The sequence below is a fragment of the Clarias gariepinus genome, chromosome 19, assembly GCF_024256425.1.
Source record: "Clarias gariepinus isolate MV-2021 ecotype Netherlands chromosome 19, CGAR_prim_01v2, whole genome shotgun sequence".
NCBI classification, from domain to species: domain Eukaryota; kingdom Metazoa; phylum Chordata; class Actinopteri; order Siluriformes; family Clariidae; genus Clarias; species Clarias gariepinus.
Genome location: NC_071118.1, coordinates 7,859,839 through 7,887,224, shown reverse-complemented (window position 1 = coordinate 7,887,224; position 27,386 = coordinate 7,859,839). Strand labels below are relative to the sequence as shown.

Here is a 27,386-nt window from a genome sequence, read left to right as displayed (position 1 = left end):
TTTTGTTGTAAATGCAATAATAACAGTATAAGTGTTATTATTAAAACTGACTGAGGATTGTAACTCTCGAGTTGGTCCAGCAGGAGGTGTCACAGATTTCCGAGCCTGGTCCTGGACTACCCACTGTTCTGCATATTTCTACCACACTTAGTTGAACTCAGAAAGTGCTTAGAATAAAGTTTATTAAATTAAATTAATGAATTAAAGTGTATTATTGCAAAAATACTTATATAAACATAAAATGATCATTCTAAAGTTTTGGTTTAGTGTTAGTTGCATTAAAGTCAAGCATTACACTACAATTAACTTTGCATACTGCAATACATAGCATTTTTTTCCTGGGACATTTTATAAGACCATATATTAAATATAGGCAGCACAGTGGCTTAGCTGTTAGTGCTTTTGACCTTTCTCAGGTCTGTGTGTGTGTGGAATTTGGTGGGGTTCTTCCGGGTACTCTGGTTTTATTCCCAAAGAGATGCGCTATAAAAGATGAATGACTCTTTACCCTGAACCTGCTCAACAATCTTGCAAAAAAAGATGTTTTTTTTTTTCTTCCATTTACATTTTCCTTCCTTTCACAATTTTTTAAATTGCTTTTCTTTTTTTGGGGCTCAGAAATACAAAATAAGCAGATAAAAGAGACGGGCTTTAGGACCCTCCTTTCGTACTCGCTCAATCTCTCTCGCTGACTCTCTCTCTCTCGCGCGCTCTCTCTCTCTCTGAGCGCGCGCTTCCTCACATCAGCCCAGTGTAGTGTTGGCCGCTGCCGCTGACGGTCACGTGGGCTGAGATTACATTATTAGTGGTTCTGTTATATAGAGCACGAAAAAAAAAAAAACAACAACCAATAACTCCAAAATATATAAAGAACAGCGATTTTATTCTTCATGATGGAGATTTCGGAATCCAACTGTAAGTTTTTTTTTTTTATTCTTAAAATGCTTTGTTTTCTATTATTTTCTTTAATACAGGGTAAATCAATGGTTAATCGTTTATATCGTGTTGTTTATATTTCCTACTATTTATTATTTATTTATTTATTATCATGAGTGTGATCAGGCCGATTATAATTTTCTTTATCACATCTGATGATGCTGTAACCTGAGCGACACCTGGACAGAGTCGGAGGTGATGATGTCATTACAGCAGCCCCCCCCCCCCGTACCTTTATTATGATTGTATAGTTTCAGGGAAAGATATATGGAGTGTGAAAGTTAAAATCTGATACGCAGCCTACTGTTTATTTACAGTATGTTCCTTTAGTCTTTGTAAAGGTGTTCACTTTGAGTGAGGAATGGTAGACACAAATTTTTGTCATTTGTTTTTTGGGAATGTATGAATAGCTTACATGCAATCACTGAAATTCATATACCAATTAAATCTTCATACCTATAACCAAAAAAATAATCATGATCATGTCTGGTCTGGTCTTTAAAATTTTTAGGATCATGTCTGGTCTGGTCTTTAAAAGTTTTTTTCTTTATTATTGTTAATTGATTAATTTATTAATTGATTAATAACATGGATAAGTGTTCAGCTGGCTAATGTAATGTAAAAGACAGAAGCTGAAATAATATTTAATAGAATCATGAATCCATTAATACACAGATGAGAGGAGATTGTGATCTAGTTCATGGCTTGCTGATTGAAATCTCCTCCCGCTCTTTCCAGCAATAAATAAATAAATAACTAAAAGGTTTTAAAAGTTTGGCCGATTGTGGCGTAGTGGTGCCCTTTCACCTCCAGGGTCCGGGTTTGATTCCTGCCTTTAAGTCTATGTGCGTGGAGATTGCATGTTCTCCCTGTGCTTGGTGAGTTTCCTTCTGCTGTCATATAGATTAATTGGATAACAGGTTAATTGGCATTCTCAAATTGCCTGTAGTATTGTGTGTGTGCCCTGCAATAGATTGGTACCCCACCTCATGCCCTAAGACTCCTTGGATAGGCGACCCTGTAAGCAGTATAAAGTCTTATACCCAATGAATTAATGTAATGAGGTTAAATTTTTGCCTTTCACATCTTATTTGGTTCTTATTTCCTGCTAATAATGTATTATTAAAATAAATCAATTTACTTTTTTATTCTTTCTGGAACCAAAAACACCACCATCGGCAGCAGCAGGTATAAGTGAAAGTAATCAGATGGTGCTGTTACTGCTGCTACTGTTGGGAAACAACACAGCATGTTTATGCATAAAAAATTGACTTAAAAGCATATACGTAGCTGTCATGAAATAGTGTTAAGTATCTGCTATTTCAATAAGTGCGTCAGTTTGTATATAGTTATATATGCAATAGTTTTATGCCGGATAAGACCACATGCTATAGGGTTCCATTATGATGGTTTTACAACAACAAAGTTGAGTTTGTAGAATAATCATTTTAGCCCTCCCTTTGTCAGATATTTTGGATGAATTAACCGGTGATCCTAAGAAGGGACCTACAACTATATAGACGTGCACACTATGAGTAACATTTTCTGTAATCCTTTATTATAATCTTTTTCATCTAATCCCACTCAACCTGGTCTTAGTGTTGACCTAGCCATCTCGTCCCAGTCTGGTTAAGGGTCAAGGCAGTGTTATGGCTATTTATGACCTGAGTGAAAACATCCTTCCTTCTCATGTGGGAAATCCGCTGTGGTGAGCACGTGCAAGTGGCTGGTTGTGTGGAAGCCAGGAAAAAACAGGCCATCAACTAAATGCTGGTTACTTGTTTTAGTGACTGATTCATTTTGAAATCTTCGTCTTGAGTCTTCAGGATTTCCGTCGTTGATGGAAAGGTAAATCTCTGTACCTGTGGACTTAAGTCCTGACATTCAGCATAAGTATGAAGGCTTAATCCAGGAAAACTAACAATATTTTTCTGCAATGGATTCATTTGTTAGGTTATGATCATGGACATCATGTGATCACCTTTAGGCTCATCTCAGGATATTGAATTAAGTGCCTTCCAAAGTACAGACATTTATTTCCATTTTTTAGACACTTTTCACCATTTTTATGTAGACTACCCAGTCATATAGTTAAATATATAATTAAAGGGTTAGCGCTTTTGCTTAATAGCCCAATACTGCCTAGGACTTAAGGGCACAGAATTTAAATCAAAGCATGAGCATGGGGCAGCGTAAGTCCTGCCTTACTTGATCCCTTAATAGTATTTGTTGCACTACCTTACTAGCAATTTCAATTGTCTTAATAGAGCTAAATGAAACAGTAAGCATCCTGCTCTATGATTATACAACATCTAGATCTAGACAAAATCAATGGATCTACCTTTTAGTTTTGATTGAGAAGCTGATATGTGGATGAGCCGCCACTCTTTTCAATGAAATGCCAAAGTAATCAGATTATATTTGAGACAATCGAATGTGAAATGACATGAAAAACATACTTACTGGATATCATAAGTCATATTCATACATAAATTATGTATACTATTTCTAGGGAATACCTTACCAAATAGTATATGTTTTCAGAACTATCCACCATGTCTTAACAATACACAATACAATCATTGATGACACACACACACAAAAACCATCCAGTGTTTTTTGACCACTGGATGGTAGCCTGCTTGACTGAACAGCATAGTTGACATGTACATGTTGAAAAAAAAAAAGCCAAATACACATCAGATTAACTGACATCCTATAATATTTATAGTCATTGCAAAAGCATGCGTGTAAGACCTGCTTGCTGATAGTGAAGGCCTGGTTGGAGATTTGGACTCATGTCTTCTCCACATTGCATGCATCTATAAATACCCGCAGCTCAAGAGAGACAAAGGCTCCACTCATTTGCTGCCTGCAATCCCTGATGGGTCCACACAGGCCACACAGTGTCTCTTCCACTGGCATTCCTCGGCCCATGAACGAGAGGACGTTGGCCGTCAAGAGCAGCTCTTCTATATAACGTTTGAAGGGTTAGTGGAGGACATGACTAGTCAAGCTCTGGCTGAAATGGTCTTTGTGTTCTCCTGGTAGCCCTGTTTGACTCATGTCTTCAAAGAGTGGAAATCAAAGCAGAACATCACAGGGGTTGGCTGCAGATTATTAGCCTATGTTTCAGTGCTTTAATAAAATACAGAGTTAGATGTTGTAAGGAGCTTGAGCTTTCGTAATGTTGGGAGGACTGAACTTCTATACAGTTCTTTCTTGTGAGAGTCGGGGAGAGGTCGAATGGAATTGAGCTGGAACTATTCTTAGAGTGGAAACTTTTTGCTTGCACTTGGCATGCTAAAATATGGGGAGGGTACAGCTGTGTGGCATTGTTACAGTATGTCCAGGGTGCAAAATGAGATGGCACCACCATGATGTGTATTGACCCAAGTTTCATTGGAAATTAATTATTATAGTTTTTTTGTTTTATTTTTTATTTTTATAAACGAGGGGCATTCAAGTCAAACCGGGACTTTTGTTTCTGCAACTATTTCTTTATATGATCCCCTGCTATACTAATGCTCTTATCCCAGAATTTCACTAGTGCTTGATAACATCAAGGTAGAAAGTTTTCTCAGTATGCCAAAGCCATGATTGGACTGCCTGCTTCACTTCACATCTGACACACAGGCCTCCCAAGAACTCCTTTAATGACCCAACATGGCTTGGAGCGATCAGATCAGGACTGTGCAGGGAATGTGGCAATAACTCTTTGTGGTGTTGATGTAAGGTTCGGACAGTTTGATGCGTCTCTTCCCCAAGTCAGCAACAAATTATCCGTTGAGTTTCAAGAGTCAGGCGCTTTACCCACCCAATATTATCAGGAATAACTGCAGGAGGGTCGGGACCACCTCTGATGGAATTACACAGCCTATTACACAGTTATACAGTCTACTTTATAACGTTTGTATCATTCAAATGTTTTACTGAGTCTCATCATCGTACTGTGCTTGAAGTTTTCTGTTAATGTCAATCAGTTTTACTATGCGTCTTTTTTTACCAAAACATTTCATCACATGTCCTGGATTGACTTGGACGCCCACGTAATTTAGTTCTTGGAGCAAAATGACTGATCACATAATATCATTAGCTTAACAACTAATGTAATATAATATGATTTCACATGATCACATAAAAACCATGTGTAAGTGTATTTCACCCATGTGAATACAATAGTCCATGAAAAATAAACACTTCCATGTGAAAAAGTTATTTATTTATTTATTTTTTTAAGGAAAGATGCACAACACAAAAAATACCATGTGGGAAAGAAGTTGGGAAAAGAAATCTTGTGAAAACTGCAAACACATGCATGAACCTACACGTATTAACTAGCTTCATTTTTGTGTTGTCGTTCTTCATACTTGCAAACTACACTAAAATATTAAATCTTAGATTGTCTTCATGGAAAAAAGTTCTATATAAAACCGTTCTATATATCACTGAGTGTTTTCCAGTCACATAAGGTTCTAAGAGTTGGGGTGCAATTGAGATGGCATATTTGAAGGACAGCAGCTGCCACCCTGTGCCACTCGTGTGGTCACACCCCCGGGGCGGTCAGGGGAAAGGGCCTGTTTTGGTTGAGTTAGTTGTGAATAGGCTAGTTGTATAAATGTGACTCTCACGATTCCAGTGTGGAGTCAAGCACAGACAAGTACGGCAATTGCTAAATCATTTACACTAAGCATAGGGTATTACATGATGCATTACTCATTACAGTAAAAAACAGAAGGTAAGAATGAAATGGTTCAGTAGTCTTATTGGTATTATTTGTATCCATCAGTGATATTTATTAGGCTGCCTGATTATTTTTCATGCTTTCAATTTTTGTGCTCACTTTACAATTCAGATCATTCCTTTTTTCCCCCAGAATTGCTAGTTAGTAATGCCTACACTATAATCCCCAAAGCTTCCATCCCCTCCCTTTTCAGTTATGTGGCCTGTTGCTTGCCTGTAATTGACTCCACCCAGTAAGTTGTCATGCACTAACTCTCAAAGAGTCAGCATTAAATTATTCCAACCGTTTGCTCAGGCTGCCACATGACCTTGAGTGGTGTGTACAAAAGCCCCTACTATGCACCACTCTCGCATGTGTGCGTACAGGAGCTTAGTGCACGTGACGTCCACCCGCAGAATAGAACTTCAACAGCTGCTCCGGTCTCCCTAGGGAGCGAGTGACATTCTGTGTCTAGTGAATCTAGTCTGTGAATTCTGACACATGCCAATCTTCCTACCTGCCCCTGTGTCGCAAAACCCCCTGGTCTCTGGAGAGGCCCTGAAATAACCAATGGGTAAAGAGGCATGCAGACATTTTAAAGTGTGTAATTACGCTTAACAGGGTTTAGATGGATGAGAGGCTTGGGGGGTTAGGGGAGAATCTCAATCGTGCCTGTCGTTTTTGGTCATTTTAAGAGTAGGGGAATAGGAAGCAGAAGGTTGGCATTGATAGAAAGTGCTTTCGTCAGCTCAGACAGGAAACCACAGCTGCAGGACATATCCTCTGACCCACAATGCCCGTAGTTCTGGATGTCACAGCTGCTCTTGACTGCATTGCTTCTTGAATGTGTTTTGAGTGTAATTGAGCGGGTGATTGTTGGTGCTGCATTTTTGGGTTTTCCACATGGCATTGTCTTTTTTCCTCAAGAGTGATGTCAACTGGCTATTTTTGGACATCATAATAGCACATTGTTGAAGGAGATCTCAGGCTAGGATTTTGGTCAAACCATTTGTCATGCTTAAACTATCACTTTTTATATAGATATCACTTTTTCACTATATATTTTGCTTTTGGATATACTATGTGTCGATAGATTTCTGGGCTTGTTCGAAGCTGTAGAAAAGATTTAGAAAGCCTGCATTGTTTAAAGGTGAATTAAGAGATTGAGCTTAATGCATTTTTTATTTTTTATTTTTTTAAGAAGGTGTCTGGAATAGATCCATTGGTATAATGGATAATCTATTACAAATAAATGAACAACTTTAGCTTAGCTGACTTCTGCATTGCCGACCTAGTTTCTGGACAGGCTCAGTCGGGGCCAGATGATAGCCTGGAGGGTGTTGTGTGGGAATGATTGTCCGCCACAAACAGGACGGTCACTCCCTCGTCCAAACCAGAGTGCACTCCCAGACAATGGCTCTCTGGAGAGTTGTAGCTGTGGAGTTGTAATTGTGCCATATTCAACAAGGGAGATATCCCACTCTCTGCTCTCGGAGCTTCCGCCCACTATTCACCTTCATCCTATCTCCTATGGGCTTCCACCCACATGTGCACACTTCCATTTCCTTCTTTCAAGGAGAGAGGAAAAAACCAATCCTGAGGAAACAACCTGTTGTCCATTACACGGTCTCAGTGCCAAAGAATAGAGAGAGAGTCTTCACTCTGATTTTAAATAAGGACATGCAGCATCTGTTTGCTATAGACATCTGATTTTATAGGGAGAGGCTTCAGTAGTCTATGAGCATTTTATATTAAAGTAGAACAAAATAAGACATATTGATGTTATACAGTGTATAAAACATTAGAATAGTCAGGTTTCCTGGCCTCAGGTCCATCCAAATCCAGTCTAAAAAAAGGAAAGCAGTTATTATGAATGGGCACCAGAGTGGATGGTGGGTGAACTGTCGGTGCCTTAATACGTTCTTTAACGAATGAAACCTTTTCTCATGTGTCATTTTATTGGAAATAAATCCACCCCAGGGTTGAGTGATATGTGCTATTACATCAATGGATATTAGATAATTACATCAAACAAAAGCCTGTTTACACTGGTGGCCAAAGGTATTGAGTCAAAAAGTGACATTTCTTGACATTTTAATGGCATTCTCAATTTTGTCAAATATTGACAATCAAGATATTGCTAATTATTTAAAACTGTTATACAACAATCACTATTCAGTACGAAGTCTACTGAGGTTTTATTCTTTACGACCTGTTGGATCTGGCTGGGCATAGGGGCAAAAAGACGTCTGTGGTACTCTGGTCTCACTCACTCAATCCATGCCTGCTTGATTCCTTGCTGAAGAGGTGTTTTAATTAACCGACAAACCAGTGACAAGTTGCCTATGTGACAATGGTAAACCCAATAGAAAACTGTTGGACAATGATGAAGAGGTCCATAGCAATCAAGAAACTGTTTTCATCATTGTCCAGCAGTTTACTATTGGGTTTACCAGGTCTGGAGATTACCCAGGCAGTGGCTGCCAGAAAGTAAATACCATTGCCACATAGGCACTTTTCACTAGTTTATCAGTTAATTAGGCTAGAAATAATTAGAAAAATCACCTTTGTTTACAGAAAGAACTATAATACATGTATTATGTTGTCCTAATACTTTTGACCACCCAGTATAAGTTTATATATCTGTGAACCAAGTTAACATGAAATTCAGCTTATTGCTAAGAAAACCACAAATCACAAAACAATCCTTAAAACAAAAACCTATATGAACAGTATTACCTCTGACCATTACAAAGCAAGACTCCTTTTATAAACATTAAAAAAGTTCTCTTAACAGAACCCATATTGACAATGAGATCTTTTTTATTTTGTTGTGCAAATATGCTTTTCATTAATTTAATATTAGGCTTGATCATGTAGGCCGTCATCACAGAAAATTCAGACTTAAGCTTGCAACAGCATTGTGGTATAAACTATAATAATAATAATAATAATAATTATTATTATTATTATTATTATAATAATTATTATATTATATTATATTATATTATATTATTATTTTTATTATATTATTATTATATAATAATAATAATAATTATTATTATTATTATTATTATTATTAATATTATAAGTCCTGAATTAACTTGAAGTGCTTATTTATTAGTTAAGTTCTCAAGTTCTCGAGTGCTTATTTATTAGTCAATTAGAGGAAGTCAAGTTCAAACTGTTGAATCAAACACTTACAAGCTTAAACCCAAGTCAAGTTAGAAATCCTGAAAAAATGATGATTGGTGATATTAGACTTACACCCCACCATGGGAGTCTGAGTGTTCACTTGGAGTAAAGAAAATTGTTAAAATTGTTTATTTTTTAGCATTGTATTCGTAACGTTTGTAACGTTAGTCGTTAAAAAAAAATCAGAAATCGTCACTAATCTCTCAGTTTCTTTCTCACATTTTGCCACAGGAAGAGGACACACACACACACACACACACACACAGTAGGAAGGGAGGGGTGGTTAAAACAGTGAGCAGGGCCCTTCTGATAATGCCATAGTGAAGAGAGATATAAAGATTATACCTACCTTGATGAGATACAGGGAGAGAATCCAGTCCTACACAAGCACTATGCATTAGGACTACATTTCACTGGAGAGTTTGAGGCTTACAATAGTATTTCTGACGGCACATCATTTTTTTGGACAATGGTGATCTCCTCATCAGCGTCAGCTGTTGAGTCTGGTAAGCCCTAAATAAATATCAAACTTTCTTTTCTTGGCAGCTTTTATGCTTTCTCAGTGAAGAGACTTATGCTGGATTTGAAACGCCTCTGTGGAGTGCAGAAACTGTGGACTGGTTTGTCCTGGTTCTGGATTGCCGTGTCCTTTAATGACCTTTTGATGGATCATGCAGTTAAAGCTCTATTATCGATTGGTTCAATTGTTTTCTCAAAATCTCAGTGATTTTGTTGGATTCTGTGTGATTTCCTGTAAAAGGGTTGTGTATCTGACATTCACTTACTCTATGTATTAGTTTAAAGCAAGAAAGAGAGACCGAGACAAACAATACTGGAAATCCAAATAAGCATGCATTACCCTTAGATAGGAATTAGGTAGCTTGGAAATCGTGTACGTATGATGGAAACAGTACTGATTTCTCTTATGAAGTGCAAATTCTGTGTGATGGGATTTAAATCTGCACACCCAGCTAAACCTCAGTAGATTAAAACTGTGTGAGAGAGTTGATTATTAAACCAGTTAAAAATGAAAAGAAAGAGCTGAATGTGTGCCTGAGTGAGAAAACCTTTCTGGTGGTAAAATTTGAACTTTTGGTGCTACATTAAACTATACAGCTAAATAAAATTATAAAAAAGAAAAAACATAAACTACATGAAGTACATAAGTAAACTGAACAGATTAGCCAGACTAAAAGCAAATCACTATCATTTTGCACCCAGAGTGGTCGCTGCATGTCGTTACCTCACCGTGACTTTGGGTATCCAGTCTGATTAAAGTTTGGTTAAAGATTTACAGTCAGTGGTGAAATTTTGAAAAGGTATTTATTTGATTCATAAAGGCACATGGAGCTGAGGTGTTCATTAGGATTAACCAGATACATTTGATCATTTATAAGCTTTAATATAGAACTAGCATTAGCAACACTTCCCACAGCTTAGCTATCCTGTATGTGGAAATGAAGCTAGCAGTGTTGCTATTCATTCATTCATTCATTCATTCATTTATCTTCTAAACCGCTTATTCTGTATAGGTTCACGGGGGCCTGGAGCCTACCCCTGGTGAATTTGGGCACAAGGTGGGATCAATCCATCACACGGCATGCGTGAGCGCGCACACACAAACACACACACACTCTATGGGGAATAACAGTTAGCCCAACCTGCATTTTTTGGACTTTGGGAGGAAACTGGAGTACCCGGAGAAAAACTCCATGCACACAGACCCCGAGGCAGGAATCAAACCCGGACTCTGGAGTTCCCACTACACTAACTGTGTTTCTTTAAAAAATATATATTTATTTATTTATTAAATAATTATTTAATTAAATGTTAAATATTTACAAGATAAAGTTTACCTCTAATGCTGGAAAGAATTATATTATATTAAGAATTATATAATAAAACCTCATAAGTTAGTAAATTAGATAGCCTACTAATGTTATAGCCACTATCCGTCTATCACTATCCGTTATAGCCACTATCCGTCATTTACTATCATTAAAATATAAATCTAAAAATTTGTATAAATCCAAAATATGATGTAATTATTATTATTATTATTATTATTCATAATAATAAACATCTTAACTTATAGAACAACATTAATCCAAAAGGGGAAATCAAGCATTGTTTACAGTAATCCTGGATTACTAAGAATGTAAAAAGGATTTTCCAAAAATAAATAACCGGCTAGTGTGTTGTTTCCTGTGTTTGTTAGGAATTTCATAACAGTGCTTCTATTATGATACGTGCACAGTTTTGGATGAACACTGACACATGAACCCGATTCAGGTCATGCCTATATCACTGCCTGTTTATTGCATTGAGCCACATTTGTTGCATTGGTTTAGTTTTCTCCATCAGTCAGCCAAAATTTCCAGATGTCCAGTTTCGACAGTTCTGACCGTTCCCTCCCTGCCATGCTGCTGAATGAGTGCATTTATTTTGAGACAGACATACATGAAATGAGTTGCAAGTCTAGTTTTGCCTAGTTTTCTAGATTTCTAACCTTGACAGAAACCAGTCTCTTCTATGTGGGATTAAAAACCATTACACTTCTATAGGTGTATACTATAAAGCCAGTATTACTGTATGCATTAACATTGTGTATAAGAGCGGCAGTACTCTGGGATAAAATCTAAACCTATCCTTTATTCCGCAGCCATGGAGCACCTCGTAAAGGAGCTAAATGTGCTTCTAAAGCTCCTGGAGCACGAGCATATAAGTTCAGCCACCGCAGAGAAGATGAACGTTGTCAAGAACCTGTTGGGACAGTTAAAGCCTTCAGGTAAAGGAACAGATATCACTGATCTCTGTTGTTATGTATGTTGTGACTTTAGAAGATGATACCCCATATTTATGTATCAGCTGTAATATATAGTAGACATATTCTTTTTTATAAAGCATATGTTGATAGAGTGACCGGAAGCAACTTCATATACATGAACACATCCCTCTACGGAAATGGTACCAGCTTTGTCGAATCACTGTTTGAAGAATTTGGTACGCTTATTTAACTTCAATTATGCAATGTTTACCTTTATGGGTTTGTTGAATGTCTAACGTTGTAACACTAATATCTGAGTTCAGACTGTGACCTGAAGGAGCTGAGGGATTCCCCAGAGGAGCTGAAAAAACAGGAAGAGGAAGAGACATTGAAACACTTACCCACAAAATCGGTAAGACACGTTAAACCTATAATTAGGAAAGCAATTAGTGTTTGAATGCGTATAATGCTGTAGTGATAATCTTGATGTAGAGCAAATAATCAGAGCTTCACAGACAGATTGCACACCAAGACAAAGTGTTGGGAGAGTCTAGAGAGTGTGTCTGTGCACCTCCAGGGTCTGGGTTCAGTTCCCACCTTGGGTCTGTGTGCATGGAGTTTGCATGTGCCTGGTGAGTTTCCTCTGGGTACTCAGGTTTCCTTCCACAGTCCAAGGCTAATCGGTGTTCCCAAATTGCCCTGTGTGTAAATGCCAGGAGTAGCTCAGTGGTTAAGGCATTTGGCTATGGTTCAGAAGATCCCAGGTTCAAACCCCACAACCACCAAGTTGCCACTGTTGGGCCCTTGAGCAAGGCCGTTTACCCTCAACTGCTTAGATGTATAATGAGATAAAAATGTAAGTCTCTCTGGATAAGAGCGTCTGCCAAATGCCTAAATGTTGGCTGGAGGTCCTACCACGGTCGTAAAAATGTGAACAGATACAACTGTCACCATTGGGCTCCATGGTCCCTAGTTTAACTAAAGAGGTTTCTAGATAGATGGATGAATGAATGGAGATGGAATAGTGAATGCAATGGATCACTGATTGACCATAATTTTAACACCACCACGACCAGGTGAATTAAATAACACTAATTATCAATTGCATATCAGTAAACGTGTGATAGGATCACGGTCACCCAAGGCTCACCCATGGCCCAGGGGACCAAAGACCAGCCTGTCTGTTCCGACCTCACAGAAAAGCCAATGCAGTGCAAACTGCTGCAAAAAAGTCAATGCTGGATTGGATATGAAAGTCACAGAACACTCACCTCCTCAGAGCCTACCGTAAATCGGGCCGGGTAAGCAAAAAAAAAAAAAAAAAATTCCCAGATTCCAATCCGATCGTGCACCCATGGAACGCGCGTCCGCCCCCAACCTTGAGTACCTAAAAGATCTTCTTCTAACATCCTGGTGACACACACCACAGCATTCCACCAGAGGCCCTGTAGAGCCACGCAGCATCTAAGCAGTTGAGGGCCTTGCTCAAGGGCCCAACAGTAGCAACTTGGTGGTTGTGGGGTTTGAACCTGGGATCTTCTAAATCATAGTCCAATGCCTTAACCACTGAGCTACCCCAATAGCTCAGTGCTACATATACTTTACTGTACTCTATAAAGGGTGTGACAAATGTGTGTAGATTAGAAATGCATGTGCACCACAATGACCTTGTATCCCACACATAATCTTAGAGAAAGAAGATGAATGCATCTTCATTTTCCCACAGACACATATTTGGGCTAGTTTCACATCTTTTGTTTTTTTAGTTGTATCCGTGTCTGTATCAGTGTTGCCCTGCCCGCATCAAATTTATGGCCACAAGCTGTTTCTGATATACAGTATATGTTTTTAGTTATATAGTTTTCTTATGTATTGAATGTGAATGTTAATTGTTCCCTAGAGTCCCACTGATACGCCCCCTCCGTTGCCGACCACACCGCCTCCTGAGGATTACTATGAGGAAGCTGTTCCACTCGATCCAGACACCACTCCTCAGTACATCACCACCCAGAGTCAGTGCTTTCATATTATTTACTAGCATACAGTAATTCACATTGCGAAAAATAAAGATAATAACCATGATAAGAATATTAATTCTGCATTAGCTAACTTTTTGACCTTTACTACAGGAAACCCAAGCCCAGTCGAGGATGAGGACGCTTATTATGAAGATGCTGATAAGAACTATCCTTTAACTCGCATAAATGGGGCTGCCTGTAAGAAACAAGAAATCTTTGTCTCTTGTCTTTTTTGTGTTGGTTCATGAAAATCTTAATATGGAGCAATATTTTTGGTGCTACGGTAACAATTGGAATTGAATTTGTATCCAAACCTGGATGCAACTAGATTCTATAAAACTATATAACTTGTAGCTAAAATAAATAAAAAAACATCATATGTGCAATACAAAGGTCAATAATAGCACATTCTCAAGTTCATTCAAGATACACTATTTCTAAACAAATAAAACACATTTAGATTCAGTTACCGTCATTTCAGCCAATCAGCAGTCAAGAAATTGTGATGCATGTAAATATGTTTAATTAGGTTAGACGTGTTTGAAATAGAATTTAATGTCAGACTTTTTTATTAAATTGGATAAAAAAGTTATATTCTATTTAATTTAATTAAGATAAAAACTTGAGTATACTTACAATTTCGGTGAATCCACATGCCATCAGGCACATCGAGCAAAACAAACTCCCCGTACTGGAGATATAGCCGTTGTTTGTGTGGAAATTACTTAAGGGGTCGAGTCGTCTAATTGTCACTCAGACACTCCGGGAAATTTGGAAACTCCAATTAGCCTAACCGCCATGGCTTTGGAAGGTGTATCTGAAGAAAACACACCATGGAACATGCACACGGACCCCAAGGCGGGAATCGAACCCGAACCCTAAAGGTTCAAGGCGATAGTGCTAACCACTAATCCAATGTGCATACTTAAAATAAAAATACACTTCAAATGTAGTTTTTGGCTTACTTATACAAAGTTACAAAATTATCCAAACCCTAACATCACAAATATTCCTAAAAACAAATTGTACTTTACATTTTTTTCCCTATAATGTGTTTCCAAAACTAAAGTAAAGTTGTACGTTTTTTTAAATGATTGTTTGTCTTTCTAGACAATGACTCAGATGCTCTGAGTAGCTCTTATGAATCATATGATGAAGAGGACGATGAGTCAAAAATCAGAGAGAGGACAAACCCTGCAGGTCCGTTTAAAGACTGCTGCAAGTTCGGCTTTTTACTGCGCAAGAAACGCTTTGGCCAATGGGCCAAACAATTAACCGTCATCCGTGAGAACAGACTACAGGTGAACTGACCTTAGTAGACCTCACTACACACTTAAATCAATGAGTTTAATAGTTAACATAGAGTTGGACCTGTACTGGTGAATTCTAACAATTGCTTCCTTTGTAGTGTTTCAAGAATCCGAAAGATCGGACACCGCACACCGACCTGCCTCTGAATCTGTGCAGTGTTGTCTATGTGTGTAAAGACGGGAAACGCAAGCGGCACGAGCTTAAATTCTCCATTCCTGGAGGAGAATCTTTGGTGTTAGCTGCTCAGAGCAAGGAGCAGGCTGAAAGCTGGCTCAAGGTGATTCACTAAACAGTTTATTGATTTATCTGTAGTCCTTGCATACCTAATTTGTTTCTTTTTTTTTTTTTTTTATAATTCAATTTAATATAGTTTCCCGTTTGGGGTTAATTAAGTTATCTATCTATTTTTAGATCCATCTAAATGAACAAACTCAAGCTACATACATTTATCTCTACCCTGACTGTGTGCATAAGCTGTGTAAACATGCTCTGAGATCAACATCCTTTTATTGTTCTTGAAACAATGCTCATTTCAGTAAGTCCCTGGCACCTGATGTCATCAGCGCGCGCCATTTATCCTTCTCCACTCCGGAAATGTTTCCAGACAGCAAAGCAATGGTGTAGCTGTCCATTTCTGTTCATTAACCGAAAAAAGAATTCAAGGCAATGTTAAATGTTGACCACTCTCAGCTGTAAAAATTGTTCAAGTCAAACCGGGACTCATAATGAAATTTTTTTGTACATGAAAGCATAAACTTGAGTGACCTTTACAAAAGACTTAAAGCAAAGTACACCGATGAGGCTCTTAGCTGCAGTAAAATATTTAAATGGTGAACGGTGCAAATAAACCGTACATCTGTGAATGATGATGCCAGCCGAGGAGGCTCGAGACCACTGCATTCATTTCTCTTTTACGGACATTTTGAGAGTGGAATGCCTGATCCTTACTGATAACTTGTCACCAACTTGCAGAAGGAACACAATCACTCACTATCACCACTTGCACATTACAAGAAGTTGGTTCATAGTTATTGCCCCCATACAGTCTTGAACTTGCTTCACTTCTTTATGCCAGTGAAGGAGTTCCTGGGGGGCCAGTTCAGACATGTTGCAGACTCAGCTTTCTTTTATCATTTGTAGGATGTGTATATTCATACATGACCATTGATCAAACAGACCTTCAGACCTTGTTTAGATGTACAGTACAGAGCTTGCTTACACCGTCATTAAAGTTGTAGACATTACTGTTTGTTACTCACAGAATCCATAGTAAAAAAGGCATATACAATGTTTTTTTTTCTTTATGACTAAACCTTTTTAGGCCATTCAGGAGGTTAATGCTGTGGCAAATGGCACCACCGGACTGGAGAGTACCTCATCCCCCATGACGCAACGCAAGACAGAACTGGACAAGGTAACTCACCTACAGAAAAATCTACTAAAGCAATATAGAGTAAAAGTTTTCTCAACAAGTCACTGAGTGGTGTTTCGTGTCTGACTGCAGATGATGCTTACTGATAAACATACCTCAGATTCTGACAGTGTTGCCAATGGGGACTGTTCACGGGAAAGTGGAGAAAATGGTAAGAACTCAAACCTGTCATTCCAGAACTGCCTTCGTGTTGTTTTGGGGTCTAGATTTAGCCTTTTTTTTTTTTTTACAGTGTTCTGAATGTATGTTTAGCTAAATAAAATCGGGCATGAAATACACCCTTGTAGGACACCATTTATTTTCTATTCAAATTTTTCTAGTTCTATTATTAATTTTTGCCATTCTTTGGACTTTAATTTTTTTTTGCCAAGAGCAAAAAGGACTGCAGTAAGGAAAAGGTTTTCCATAATGATAAGCAACACAGAAACCAGATACTACTCTACCGCCATATATTTACACTCCAAAGGAAAAAGTCTTGGTTAGGAAACCCCCCCCATTCTGAGGTCAAAGTGTAAAGTGTGTGATCCAGATACAACCTGCTTCCCCTGAATTGTACGTGTGACCTTAGTCTGAGACAATGGCAGGAGGGACAGAGGAAGGATGTAACTGTTTGGCTACATGCTTTTTTGTCTTTGTGTTACGTGCAGTTAAAAAGATCATAAAGTTTGTTTTATGTGTTTGTTGTATAGTTTTTTTTTCAGTAAGCTTTTTTCATTTTTACATCTTTTCCTTAAAACAATAAATGAGTTTCACTTTCCTGACTTCGCTTCTCTTTGCTCTTGAAGGGAAGGGGAAAAAGGGGGCTTTTTCTGAGCTGACCGGCTCCATGAGTCGCGCTGCTGGCCGAAAAATCAACCGTATAATCAGTTTTTCAAAGAAGAAACCTCCTTTGCCTGGAGATAACGGCAACCTGTCTCACGCTGATGACAACCCGCGTTGTGGTGAGGAAATTTTATAACAAATACTGTACGTTCAGTGCAGTCAGCATGCTATCATAAGCACAAATTTTATTTTACTCTTGCATCAGCATGTATAATTGTGCAAGAGTTTGAGTGGGAATTGAAAAAAGTTGTGGAGAATAGGTTTGTGTAATAATCTGTACAGAATAATTTGTAATTTGATTAAAAAAATATGATAAAAAGAAAAAGGGGGAAACTAATAAAATATACAAAATATGGCTAGATTTTTTAGACATTGAGCTATTAAATTGGGATTGAAAAATATTTTTACTGTATGTAAATATCAGGAGTTAATTATTGCAAAACTTTTAAAATGTATACCACTATACACTGATCAGCCATAGCATTATGGCTAGTATTGTGTAGGTTTCACTTGTGACCTCTCGGGGTATGACTCCACAAGACCTCTAGGGCCATGTTGTAGTGTCTGGCACCAGGATGTTGGAAGCAGATCCTTTGGGTGTTGTTGGGGCTCTGTGGATACAGCTTGTTTGTCTGGACCAGATAGGGATCTGGTGAGTGTAGAACCCAGGATAGCAGTCTTAGGCTGTTTGTCAGCTGAGTTCGTGCACAATGGGCTGTTGTGCACTGGGTGTTCTGGTGCCTTTCTATTATGGCCTGCATTGATATTTTTGGGGCAGTGGTGCATTAGTTTTTCTGTGGGATCAGGCTGGACATCCCCACACCCAAAAATTGGTCAGGGGTAGCCCAGTGTTTTAGGCATTGAACTACGGTTTAAAAGGTCCCAGGTTCAAACCCCATGACCACAAAGTTGCCACTCATGGGCCCTTAAACAGGCCCTTTAATCCTCAACTGTTCAGATGTATAATGAGATAAAAAGTTGCTCTGGATAAGGGCATCTAAATATAATGTAAATGAGCCTTGGGTGCCAATGATCCTGTCACTAGATTCCTGGGGTATAATTGATTTGTGTTCATTAAATTAATAATATTTAATAACACCTGGAGAAAATTTGGACCACAATGCAGTTTCACCTGAAATATAGTTAAAATGAATAAATAAAGTATATGGACTGTTTTTACAGCATGTAGCAAAATGTACGGCTTACTTTTCTAACTATATCATCTCTTGTCCTCAGGTTATCTGAATGTCTTGGTTAACCAGTGCTGGAAGGAGCGTTGGTGTTGCGTGAGGAGTGGCACTCTGTATTTCCATAAAGACAGATCAGACACGCACACTCACGTTAAAGCTCTGGTCCTTCAGGGAGTCGAGGTCTTACCTGGTTTGGGGCCCAAGCACCCGTTTGCTTTCCGTATCATGCGGGATGGCAGCGAAGTGGCAGCGCTAGAGGTACTGGCATTTGCTGTGTATTTTTTTATTATACATAAAACACAATTCCCGTTAGCTTATAATAATATTCGTTTTGTTTGAATGATAATCTCAGGCGAGCTGTTCAGAAGAGATGGGCCGCTGGCTCGGGGTGCTTTTGGCGGAAGCAGGTTGTGCTACAACACCAGAGGCTCTGCATTACGACTACGTGGACGTCGATACAATCAGCAGCATCAAATCAGCAGCTCGGCATTCTTTCCTGTTAGTAGATCCTCTGTGGTGTTTGCTCAAACAGTAATGCTGAAAGCTCAGGAAATGAAGAGGAACATGATACAGGATGGACACTTTAATTTAGTTCAGTTTGTTTAAGCCACATTTAAACAGTGCAGTTTTTATAGTTGGTCTGTTGACAGCAGGGAAAAGTTAAACCTGTGAACTGTGAAATATTAGTTTGGGTGTTTGACTGTATCAGTGAGGAATATGAAGTTACCCGAAAGGAAAAACAATATTAGTTACAGTTATGTGCTTTGTTTTTTTTTTCTAGCTGGGCCACTTCCTCCAGCGGTGCTTCAACAGACTCTCGCACCTACGATGAAGTTCCATATGAGAGCGTGCAGGTATGTCAACTATGAACTGTGTCATTCTTAAGTTATTTTCAGGAATGTCACCTCTCTCTTACTAACTGTGCCATGAGATGATTTGAGCACTGTGCTAGGAAAACGATCAAACGTCGAATAGAGCGAGGGTTCACCGTTACATTGTTGTGATTCACAGAAATTTGATACAAAGCTAACTTTCAAAGCCTTCTTTTGTTTTTCCTCAGTTTAGCACAAAGGCTTTTGAAATGTATTTTTTGGAAGTCTTATCTTAGAACATTCAAGAATTGCTATTTTCTCGTATGAAAAAATTAGCAAAGATTTGCTCGGGGGCTCTCCAACCATCATTCATCATCATTATCTTATCAATAATTTAAAAAGTTTGTCAGCCCTTGGGGACCCCTACTCATAGGCCTTTAATAAAGATCTTACTTTTATCCACTGTGTCTTAAGCCAGGCTAGAAAAACATGTCATCGTGGATAAAAAAGTCAAAGATAATTTTGCTTATATTCCTGTACAAATGATTTGAGCCACCCTTTTTTTATATTTAATTCATTTAAATGTTTTACTGTAAAACGTTGCAAAGTACCTAAAGATACAGTGTAAAAATCGATTGTTTATGTAACAACCTCAGCAGCAACCTTATTTCCCCTCTTGTTTGTTTCAACCACTCAGCGTTCAGCCTCACCAGTATATAGTCTGGCTCTGTGGAAGAAAATATAAAGGAATGAGGGGTTGCCTCATTCCTTTAGCACAGTACCGCGTGTATCACTAAAATGACATGAAAATTGTATTTACTTTAGTTTAAAAAAAGTATCTGGCTTTTATCTCGCCTTGGCTAACTTCCAACCTCCAAGCAGGTTGAGTAAGCAGCCAGTGTCATAAAACCTGTAATAAAACCAGTCAGTCTGTCTAAAGATGACTAAAAACCTCTTAGCTATGTGTGACTTCCTCATAAAGTGAATGCCAGGCTTTGAGCAAGTTGTTGCATAGCTACTGTTTCACTAAAGTCCCGTAGTTAAACATACAGATGTAGAATCAATTACATTTGTATGCAGTTGAAATAAAAATGAAATCTGATTTAATCTATTTTCACTTTTCAGTTTAACGAGACAGGTGGCTTGGTGGTTAGCACTGTCGCCTTGCACAGGTTCAGGGTTCGATTCCCGCCTCGGGGTCTGTGTGCATGGAGTTGCATGTTCTCCACGTGCTTGGTGGGTTTCCTCCGTGTACTCCAGTTTCCTCCCACAGTCCAAAGACATGCATTTTAGGCTAATTGATGTTCCCAAATTGTCTGTAGTGTGTGAGAATGAGTATGAGCGTAATGGATTAATGGGCTCTATGTCTGGAGCTATGTCTCTATGTCTGGGATAGGCTCCAGGCCCCCGTCACCCTGTATACAGGATAAAGCGGTATAGACGATGAGTAAGTGACTTAAAACCAGACTTCAAAAATGCAAAAAACGCTTTAGGTGTGGGTGAGATGTGGGCAAAATAGAAAAATATTTCAGAGCTTAGATGGAAGGTGTCAACATCATGCAAACTGGTTTTCCCAGGCGTCCACATACATATATTGTGAAATAATGATTACTACACTTGGCAGTCGGTTAGGTAGTCTTTTTTTGCTGCAACATTCTTTTCCATGTCTATTAATCTTTACTCCACAACCTCTTACCTCCATAAATCCTATTTCCAAAGCTTTCTGCTCTCTACCACCTTGACAACTCCATCTTTCTCTCCACCGTAATTACGGTAAACATCCTCTAATTTTAGGTAGAGGAAACTCAGCCTAAACTGGGAACCCAGGTGAAGCGTCGCTCTTCCTTCTCCAGCCCCGATAGGGTAAAGGACAATTCTGAAGTCACGGTGAAAAGACATGGCTCTTGTAAGTCTACACTTACTGGTTGATTTCGTTACATTTTTCAAGATCCTGAATAGATTCAAGTAACTTTATCTCTTGTCTTTTTCCCCTTTTAGCTGTGAATCAGTACGGCAAATATGGGAAGACGAGAGCAGAGGAAGACGCGCGGCGATATCTAAACGAGAAAGAGCACCTCGAAAAGGAGAAGGAAGAGATCAGAAAAAAGCTGGTGGTGCTGCGCAAACAAAAAAAGGAGGTGAAAGAGCAGCTAAAAGATGCCACAGGTGAGACTGACTTTATGTGTAATTAAACTAAAGTATGCTGGGTATAATAAAAGGCACATTGTCAATTATGATCGTCCACTTAAAAAACAATGCAAGGAGCCACCTACTGGCAAAAAGATGGTATATAATAATAAAAAATCCTTGCAATGTGAACAGGGAGGCAGCAGAAGGATTTGGAAAAGCGTCTAGCTGAGCTTGAAGAGAGCTGCCGAGGAAAGGAGGCTGAGAGAGTGGATCTGGAGATCCGGCTGACCGAGGTGAAAGAGAATCTGAAGAAATCTCTGGCTAGTGGTGAGCTCGGAATTCCTGCCGAGAAAAAAACTGCAAACAAGGTGTGTGTTCCTCCAGCTTTGAGCTCTGTGCACAGAATTCCCAGAGGTATAAAAACTTTCAGTGTCTCAGGTCACCTAACTAGTAATGGGAAGGTTCTTTGAATCTCCTTCATCAAAATTAACAAATCTTTCTTGTTTCATTCGGTTCATTTTGTTCTTTTGTTCAGAAATGAAATAAACTTTTACATTTCCAATAAACAGACACCTAACACGTCTGCATATACAAATTTTGCCTATAGTCCAGTAATGAAAATATTACAATGCAGCTAAGGACATATAATAAACAGAATGAGCAGCTCACCTCTCATATCTTCTAGTCCGAGTCATTCATTCTTTTGAATCTATAGCACTGTATAGTGTTTATGGGAGTCACGTGACAAAAAAAACAAAAAACATTCGGACTCAAGAAGTAACTACTTATTTCTGTTTCCTGTACATACCCTATGGAGGTTTTGCCATGCTTTGCACATGCACGCCCAGTAGAAAATGAATGAATCACTCTCCGAGAATACTCGTTTTTTCACGTTATAGACTCGTTTAAAAAGAACAAATCATTCATGAATGACCCATCGCTCCGCACTCACTTATCTTTTATACCGCTTTATCCTGTATTCAGGGTCGGGGACCTGGAGCCTATCCCAGGAGGCTTAGGGCATGAGGCAGGGTACACCATGGACAGGGTGCCAATCTATCGCAGAGCACACACACATTCACACACTACGGGCAATTTGGGAATGCTAATTAGCCTAACCTGCAGGTCTTTGGACTGTGGGAGGAACCCGGAGGAAAGAATAAATAAATAAAAAAGATAATAGCACAGATAATGCACAACTATAGAAGACATACTGAGGGTTTCTGCATCCTTCTGCAGTCTGTAACTGTTAATAATATGGAAAGTGTACTGTTCATCCCAATATATGCTTACTTTAATGAGCTAACATACTTCTCACTCTCACTTACTTGCCAATCCATCACAGGGCACACACACATACACACACTCGCACACTCATTCACACACTACTGGCAATTTGGAAGCGCCAATTATTACTTGATATTATTTCCGTTAAAAACAATCCAATACTAAGAAAGGTCACTTATGTGTAGGTTTTAAACATGAATAAATGTAAATGTCACATTGTCTTTTGGAATGTTGCACAGGCCTGTTTTTGCTGTGTAGTGTTTTAATGCATCAATTATATGACTAGTGTATTGAATTCCCATAAAATAGCACAATATATTGTATTTTGGCTGGGAATTTTTTTTAATGGGATTTGGCACCCTCAAGTGTTCATGAAACAGAGTCAGCTGGTTTATCACTGCATTTAAAAAAAAGAAATCATAACTTCCCATATACTAAAAAAAAAACAATAATCACATTTCAACATACAGCCATATCAGCCATATCAGCCCTAACAATAAAATCACCAGCCTAATATTGTGTAGGTCCACCTTGAGTTCCCAAAACAACCGAAACATCAAGGCATGGACTCCAGAAGACCTTAGAATGTTGGTTGTGGTATCTGGCACCAAAGTGTTACCATCAGATCCTTTAGGTTCTGTAAATTGCAAGGTGGGGCATTCATGGATCAGACTTGTTAGTCTAGCTTAAACAGATTGAGATCTGGGGAATTTGAAGGTGAGTCAACCCTTTGAACTCTTTGTCATGTTCCTTAAACCATGAAGTGTTACAGGGCGCATTATCCTGCTGAAAGAGACGACTGACATCAGGGGAAATTTGTTGATCTGCAACAATTTATTGTAGGGTTTATGGGTGAAAATACATATCCTCACATGAATGCCAGGATCCAGGGTTTTTCATCAGAATGTTGCCTAGAGCATCACACTGTCTTTGCAGACAGGCCTTTTTCCAATAATGCATCCTAGAGACATCTTTCGCTCGGGTAAGTGAGGTAGACACACACTGAGCCATGCACATGATGTAAAAAAAAAAAAACATGATCTGCCAAACCTGGACACTTTCTTCCATTGCTTCATGGTCCAGTTCTGATGTCCATATGATCATTGAAGGAGCTGTCAGAAGTGGAAAGGGGTCGCTTTGGACATTTTAAACCAGTCTGTGGCTATATAACTCCAAACACACTGCAATGTGGGATCTGGCACTTTCAGATCATAGCCAGAAATAACCTTTTTAGCAAACTGGGCTAACAAACAAATAGGGTAGCCTTTGCTTCCCACAAAGATTAATGAGCCATGGAAACCCATAACTCTCTCAATAGTTTGCCGCAGTAATCTTCTTTGGCTTTGGACTACTATTGGTAGAACTAACCACTGTATACTAGGAAGACTTGCAGTTTTGGTGATGCTCTAACCCAGCTTTTAGCCATCACAACATGGCCCTTATAAAGTCCATCTGTCAGTGCTTTTAATGTTATGGCTGATCGGTCTGTTTAAACTACAAGCAGAATTTCCGTTCAATTAAATTATGTTGAACAAAAATGAATAATGATAAAAAATTTGTCTATTAAGTAAATAAACAACATTATAGTAGTACAATAAACACAATATCAATATTGTACAGCTGCACAAGGCCAAAATCATTTCTTAGATGTATAACAAAAAAGTTACTGAGTTTTCTAATGTGTGGAACCATGACTGTTCAAATATAATGGATTACACAATATCTCAAAAATGTATGTATTGTGAATTGTATTTAATTGTGTCCCTATAGCCAGAACAATTTAGGAACCTGTGCCACTGAAGATCTGTGCCTTTTGATTGATGGTTCTTTAAGCATTGTGTTGGTGCGATAGTGAACTCAAATAGTTTTTAAGGAAACTAAAATTTAAATTAAAAATTTTCTTGGACACGATTATAGCATGCACATAAAACAAAACTGACTCTCATGTTGTATGGTTACAAAATTTTGCCTTATGCACTGAGATCTCATTCCTGTTTGTATGCCTTATCATAGGTTCATGTCAGAAAGGTTGAAACCACTTATAGTGAAGCTTCCATACCTGTAAACTGTGCCTCTGAGATACGTAAGCGTCCTCCATCCATCTGTGCCTCCACCAGAGGAAGTGTCATGCAGAAAGCCAAGGTAGTTTTATAAATGAAAAAAAGAAAGATTAAGCAAACAAATGGAGACATGCAACGCTATAAATACCATTCATGTTCTGTCTTGTTCTTTTTTCAACTTTAGGAATGGGAGTCAAAGAAGGGGACTTAATATTGCCTATGTGTAAAGTCTGTAAGGATTGTTTGTTGTTTTAACAGACTTACTGTAAGTAAAGACAGCTGAGAAGATTCAGTGGGCCGCGGATTCAGCAGCTGATTGTGTTCATTTTAACATGTACAGTATATATATATATATATATATATATATATATATATATATATATATATATATATGCTCAAAACTACTGATCTATTTGTATCCAAAAGGTTTTCTCATGTCCTTTTGTGTCACTGATTCTTTGATCTTTCCAGCATTGTGTTTCAAAGGGAACATGTTGGATAACTGCTCATTACCTTTCAGCCATACTGGCTACCTATTGACCAAATCCTTCTATACAACAAGCTTATTGTCTTATCCATTATCTGATTGCTCAAGATGGGACTTAAGCATAAGTCATCCTGATCTTAGGAAAACATCGTTCGAATCAGTAGATAGTAATAACACTCTTTACTGACCAGTGCCTAAAACACATACACACATCACAAAGACAGGAAGCACATTTGCTTTAAAAAATAATGAATAATCCTATGGCCATATACTGTAAATTGTACAAGACGATTAGATACAGAACTAACAGACCCTTTGGAAAACAAATCAACAATGCTGAATAAAAAAGAAAAAAGATTGTATATCTAAGTGTTTTGTAGGACTAAAGATTAAAGACAAAGGTTTAGGTTTATGGAAAATATAAGAAGGTTGAAAGGGAAAAGATTTTACAAAGCAACTGTTTGTCTTGTCTGAATGTACAGCTCTGAAGAGTGTCATGGCATGCCTTTCTATTATTCACAAACTGTATCCAGTGAGTAATTTTAAGAGGTCTGTTTTTCTTCCTTTTACACTATGGCACTTAATTTATTTATTTTTACATTGTACATAAAACCATACTCATAATCTCAGTGTTGATATATGAGTCTGTGTCTCTAAGTCAATATGTAGAAACGTGTCTTTTTAAACAAATAAAGATGACTTATAAATAGTTTACATTAAACTGTTTGTGTTGTGTCGCTGGTCAATGTCTGTAGTGACTGATTTACAGCAAATCCCTTTGGGGAAAAAAACTATAAAATGCACTAGCATAACAGTGTCAAATGAAAATACAAAAAAATGCAAGACGCTTATGTAAAATGTAAAAAAAATAAATATTGTAAAAGACAAAATTAAAGAATTAATTCATGCTTTGCTTTATCGCCACTATGACCACTTTGCCAAAATAAAAATATGAAATTATAACAATAAAATAAAAGATCTTTTTTAAATAAAATTTAAGAAAAATGTTGACAATTGCACTGCATTCAGTACAGTGGCTCTCCAGCTCACATCACAGCTGTTGGTTAAATGATTGGTCTCACCGGCAGTGTGTAAAGACTGAGTTGATCTTATATTAGCCATTGTTCTCATCGACCAAACATTGATCATTATTGTTCTCAATGACTTGACACCATTGTAATTACTATTGGTCTCAACAACCAAGCACTGATTACGATTCTCAATGACCAAGCACTTATCACCATTCTTAAAAAAAACGATAGTATTTTGTAAATAAGCAGAAAAATTTTTTTTTCCTCTAAGAAATAAATAATCATTTATTTTTTTCCATTCTGATAAAATTCTATTCTAATATGTTCTTTGGATTGACTTTTAAGAATGACTTTTTAAATGCTTTTTTTCATTTATTACATTTGGATATGGAGCTGATTGTGATATTTTAACCAATATGGAAACTTATTAATGTAAATATAAAGCAAGTGCAAAGTCCCTCAGTAAGTATCAGTAACACATAAACAATGCCCAAATCAGTGGTGTATTGGTGCACTTAATAGCCTAAATAGTTTAATTATTTATTTAGTAAATTTGTAGACAGAACAAGGGGTTTGGAAAAGAACAGATTAATGTAAATGTTGGCAAATTGCTGTAATAGAGGTCAAATAAAAGATTTTAAGCCTTTGCAGCTTCCCCCCAGGCTGATCATATACCCTGCTGTATACTGATCCAAAACTATTCTGACAAAATTATGCATCTTTTCTAAAGTATACCACACCATTCACTTTGAACTGTCACAGATTTATTTTATTTTATTTTACTTAAGGGGAAAAAAATAATAGCTTTAAAACATTTAATGTGATTGCTTCCAAACAAGTTGTGCTATATTATGCACTTTCTCTGGAACAGACCACACCTCACATTTCGCACATTCTTAGATATATCAGTTTATATTTTAGCACAATCAACTACAATAAATGTATAATAATTTTAATGGCTGGATTTTTAGATGAAAATAATTAATTCATTCATTCATCTTCTAGGGTCGAAGGGACCTGGATCCTATCCAAGGAGACTTAGGGCACAAGAAGTTTTTTATTTTGCAGATTGTTCACAGGGCTAATTTCAATATTTAAAGTGAAAAAGAAGGAGATATTAGCAAACAGTAAGAAATTCTGCAAAGAATAGATATACAAGTGCTTAATGGTTAACACGGTCCAGGG

The 27,386-nt window shown here is 37.9% G+C and overlaps 1 protein-coding gene across 3 annotated transcripts; it reads left to right on the top strand.

The window, feature by feature from the left end:
• The first annotated feature begins 825 nt into the window (after window positions 1-825).
• On the top strand, window positions 826-25,891 carry afap1l1b (actin filament associated protein 1-like 1b). Of its 3 annotated transcripts, none has more exons than XM_053478616.1 (19): window positions 826-915; window positions 11,517-11,642; window positions 11,759-11,857; window positions 11,945-12,033; window positions 13,522-13,633; window positions 13,751-13,837; window positions 14,750-14,940; window positions 15,048-15,227; window positions 16,272-16,364; window positions 16,455-16,533; window positions 17,168-17,323; window positions 18,441-18,652; window positions 18,747-18,892; window positions 19,176-19,248; window positions 21,001-21,112; window positions 21,205-21,372; window positions 21,529-21,704; window positions 24,637-24,765; window positions 24,868-25,891. In XM_053478616.1, exons 1-19 carry the CDS (start codon window positions 891-893, stop codon window positions 24,892-24,894), a joined length of 2,280 nt encoding a protein of 759 aa, XP_053334591.1. In that variant the 5' UTR covers window positions 826-890; the 3' UTR covers window positions 24,895-25,891. The 3 variants fall into 3 exon arrangements, with proteins under 3 accessions (XP_053334591.1, XP_053334590.1, XP_053334592.1); XM_053478615.1 differs by lacking the exon at window positions 826-915 and adding an exon at window positions 9,194-9,360; XM_053478617.1 differs by lacking the exon at window positions 826-915 and adding an exon at window positions 10,429-10,458.
• Window positions 25,892-27,386: the final 1,495 nt, after the last annotated feature.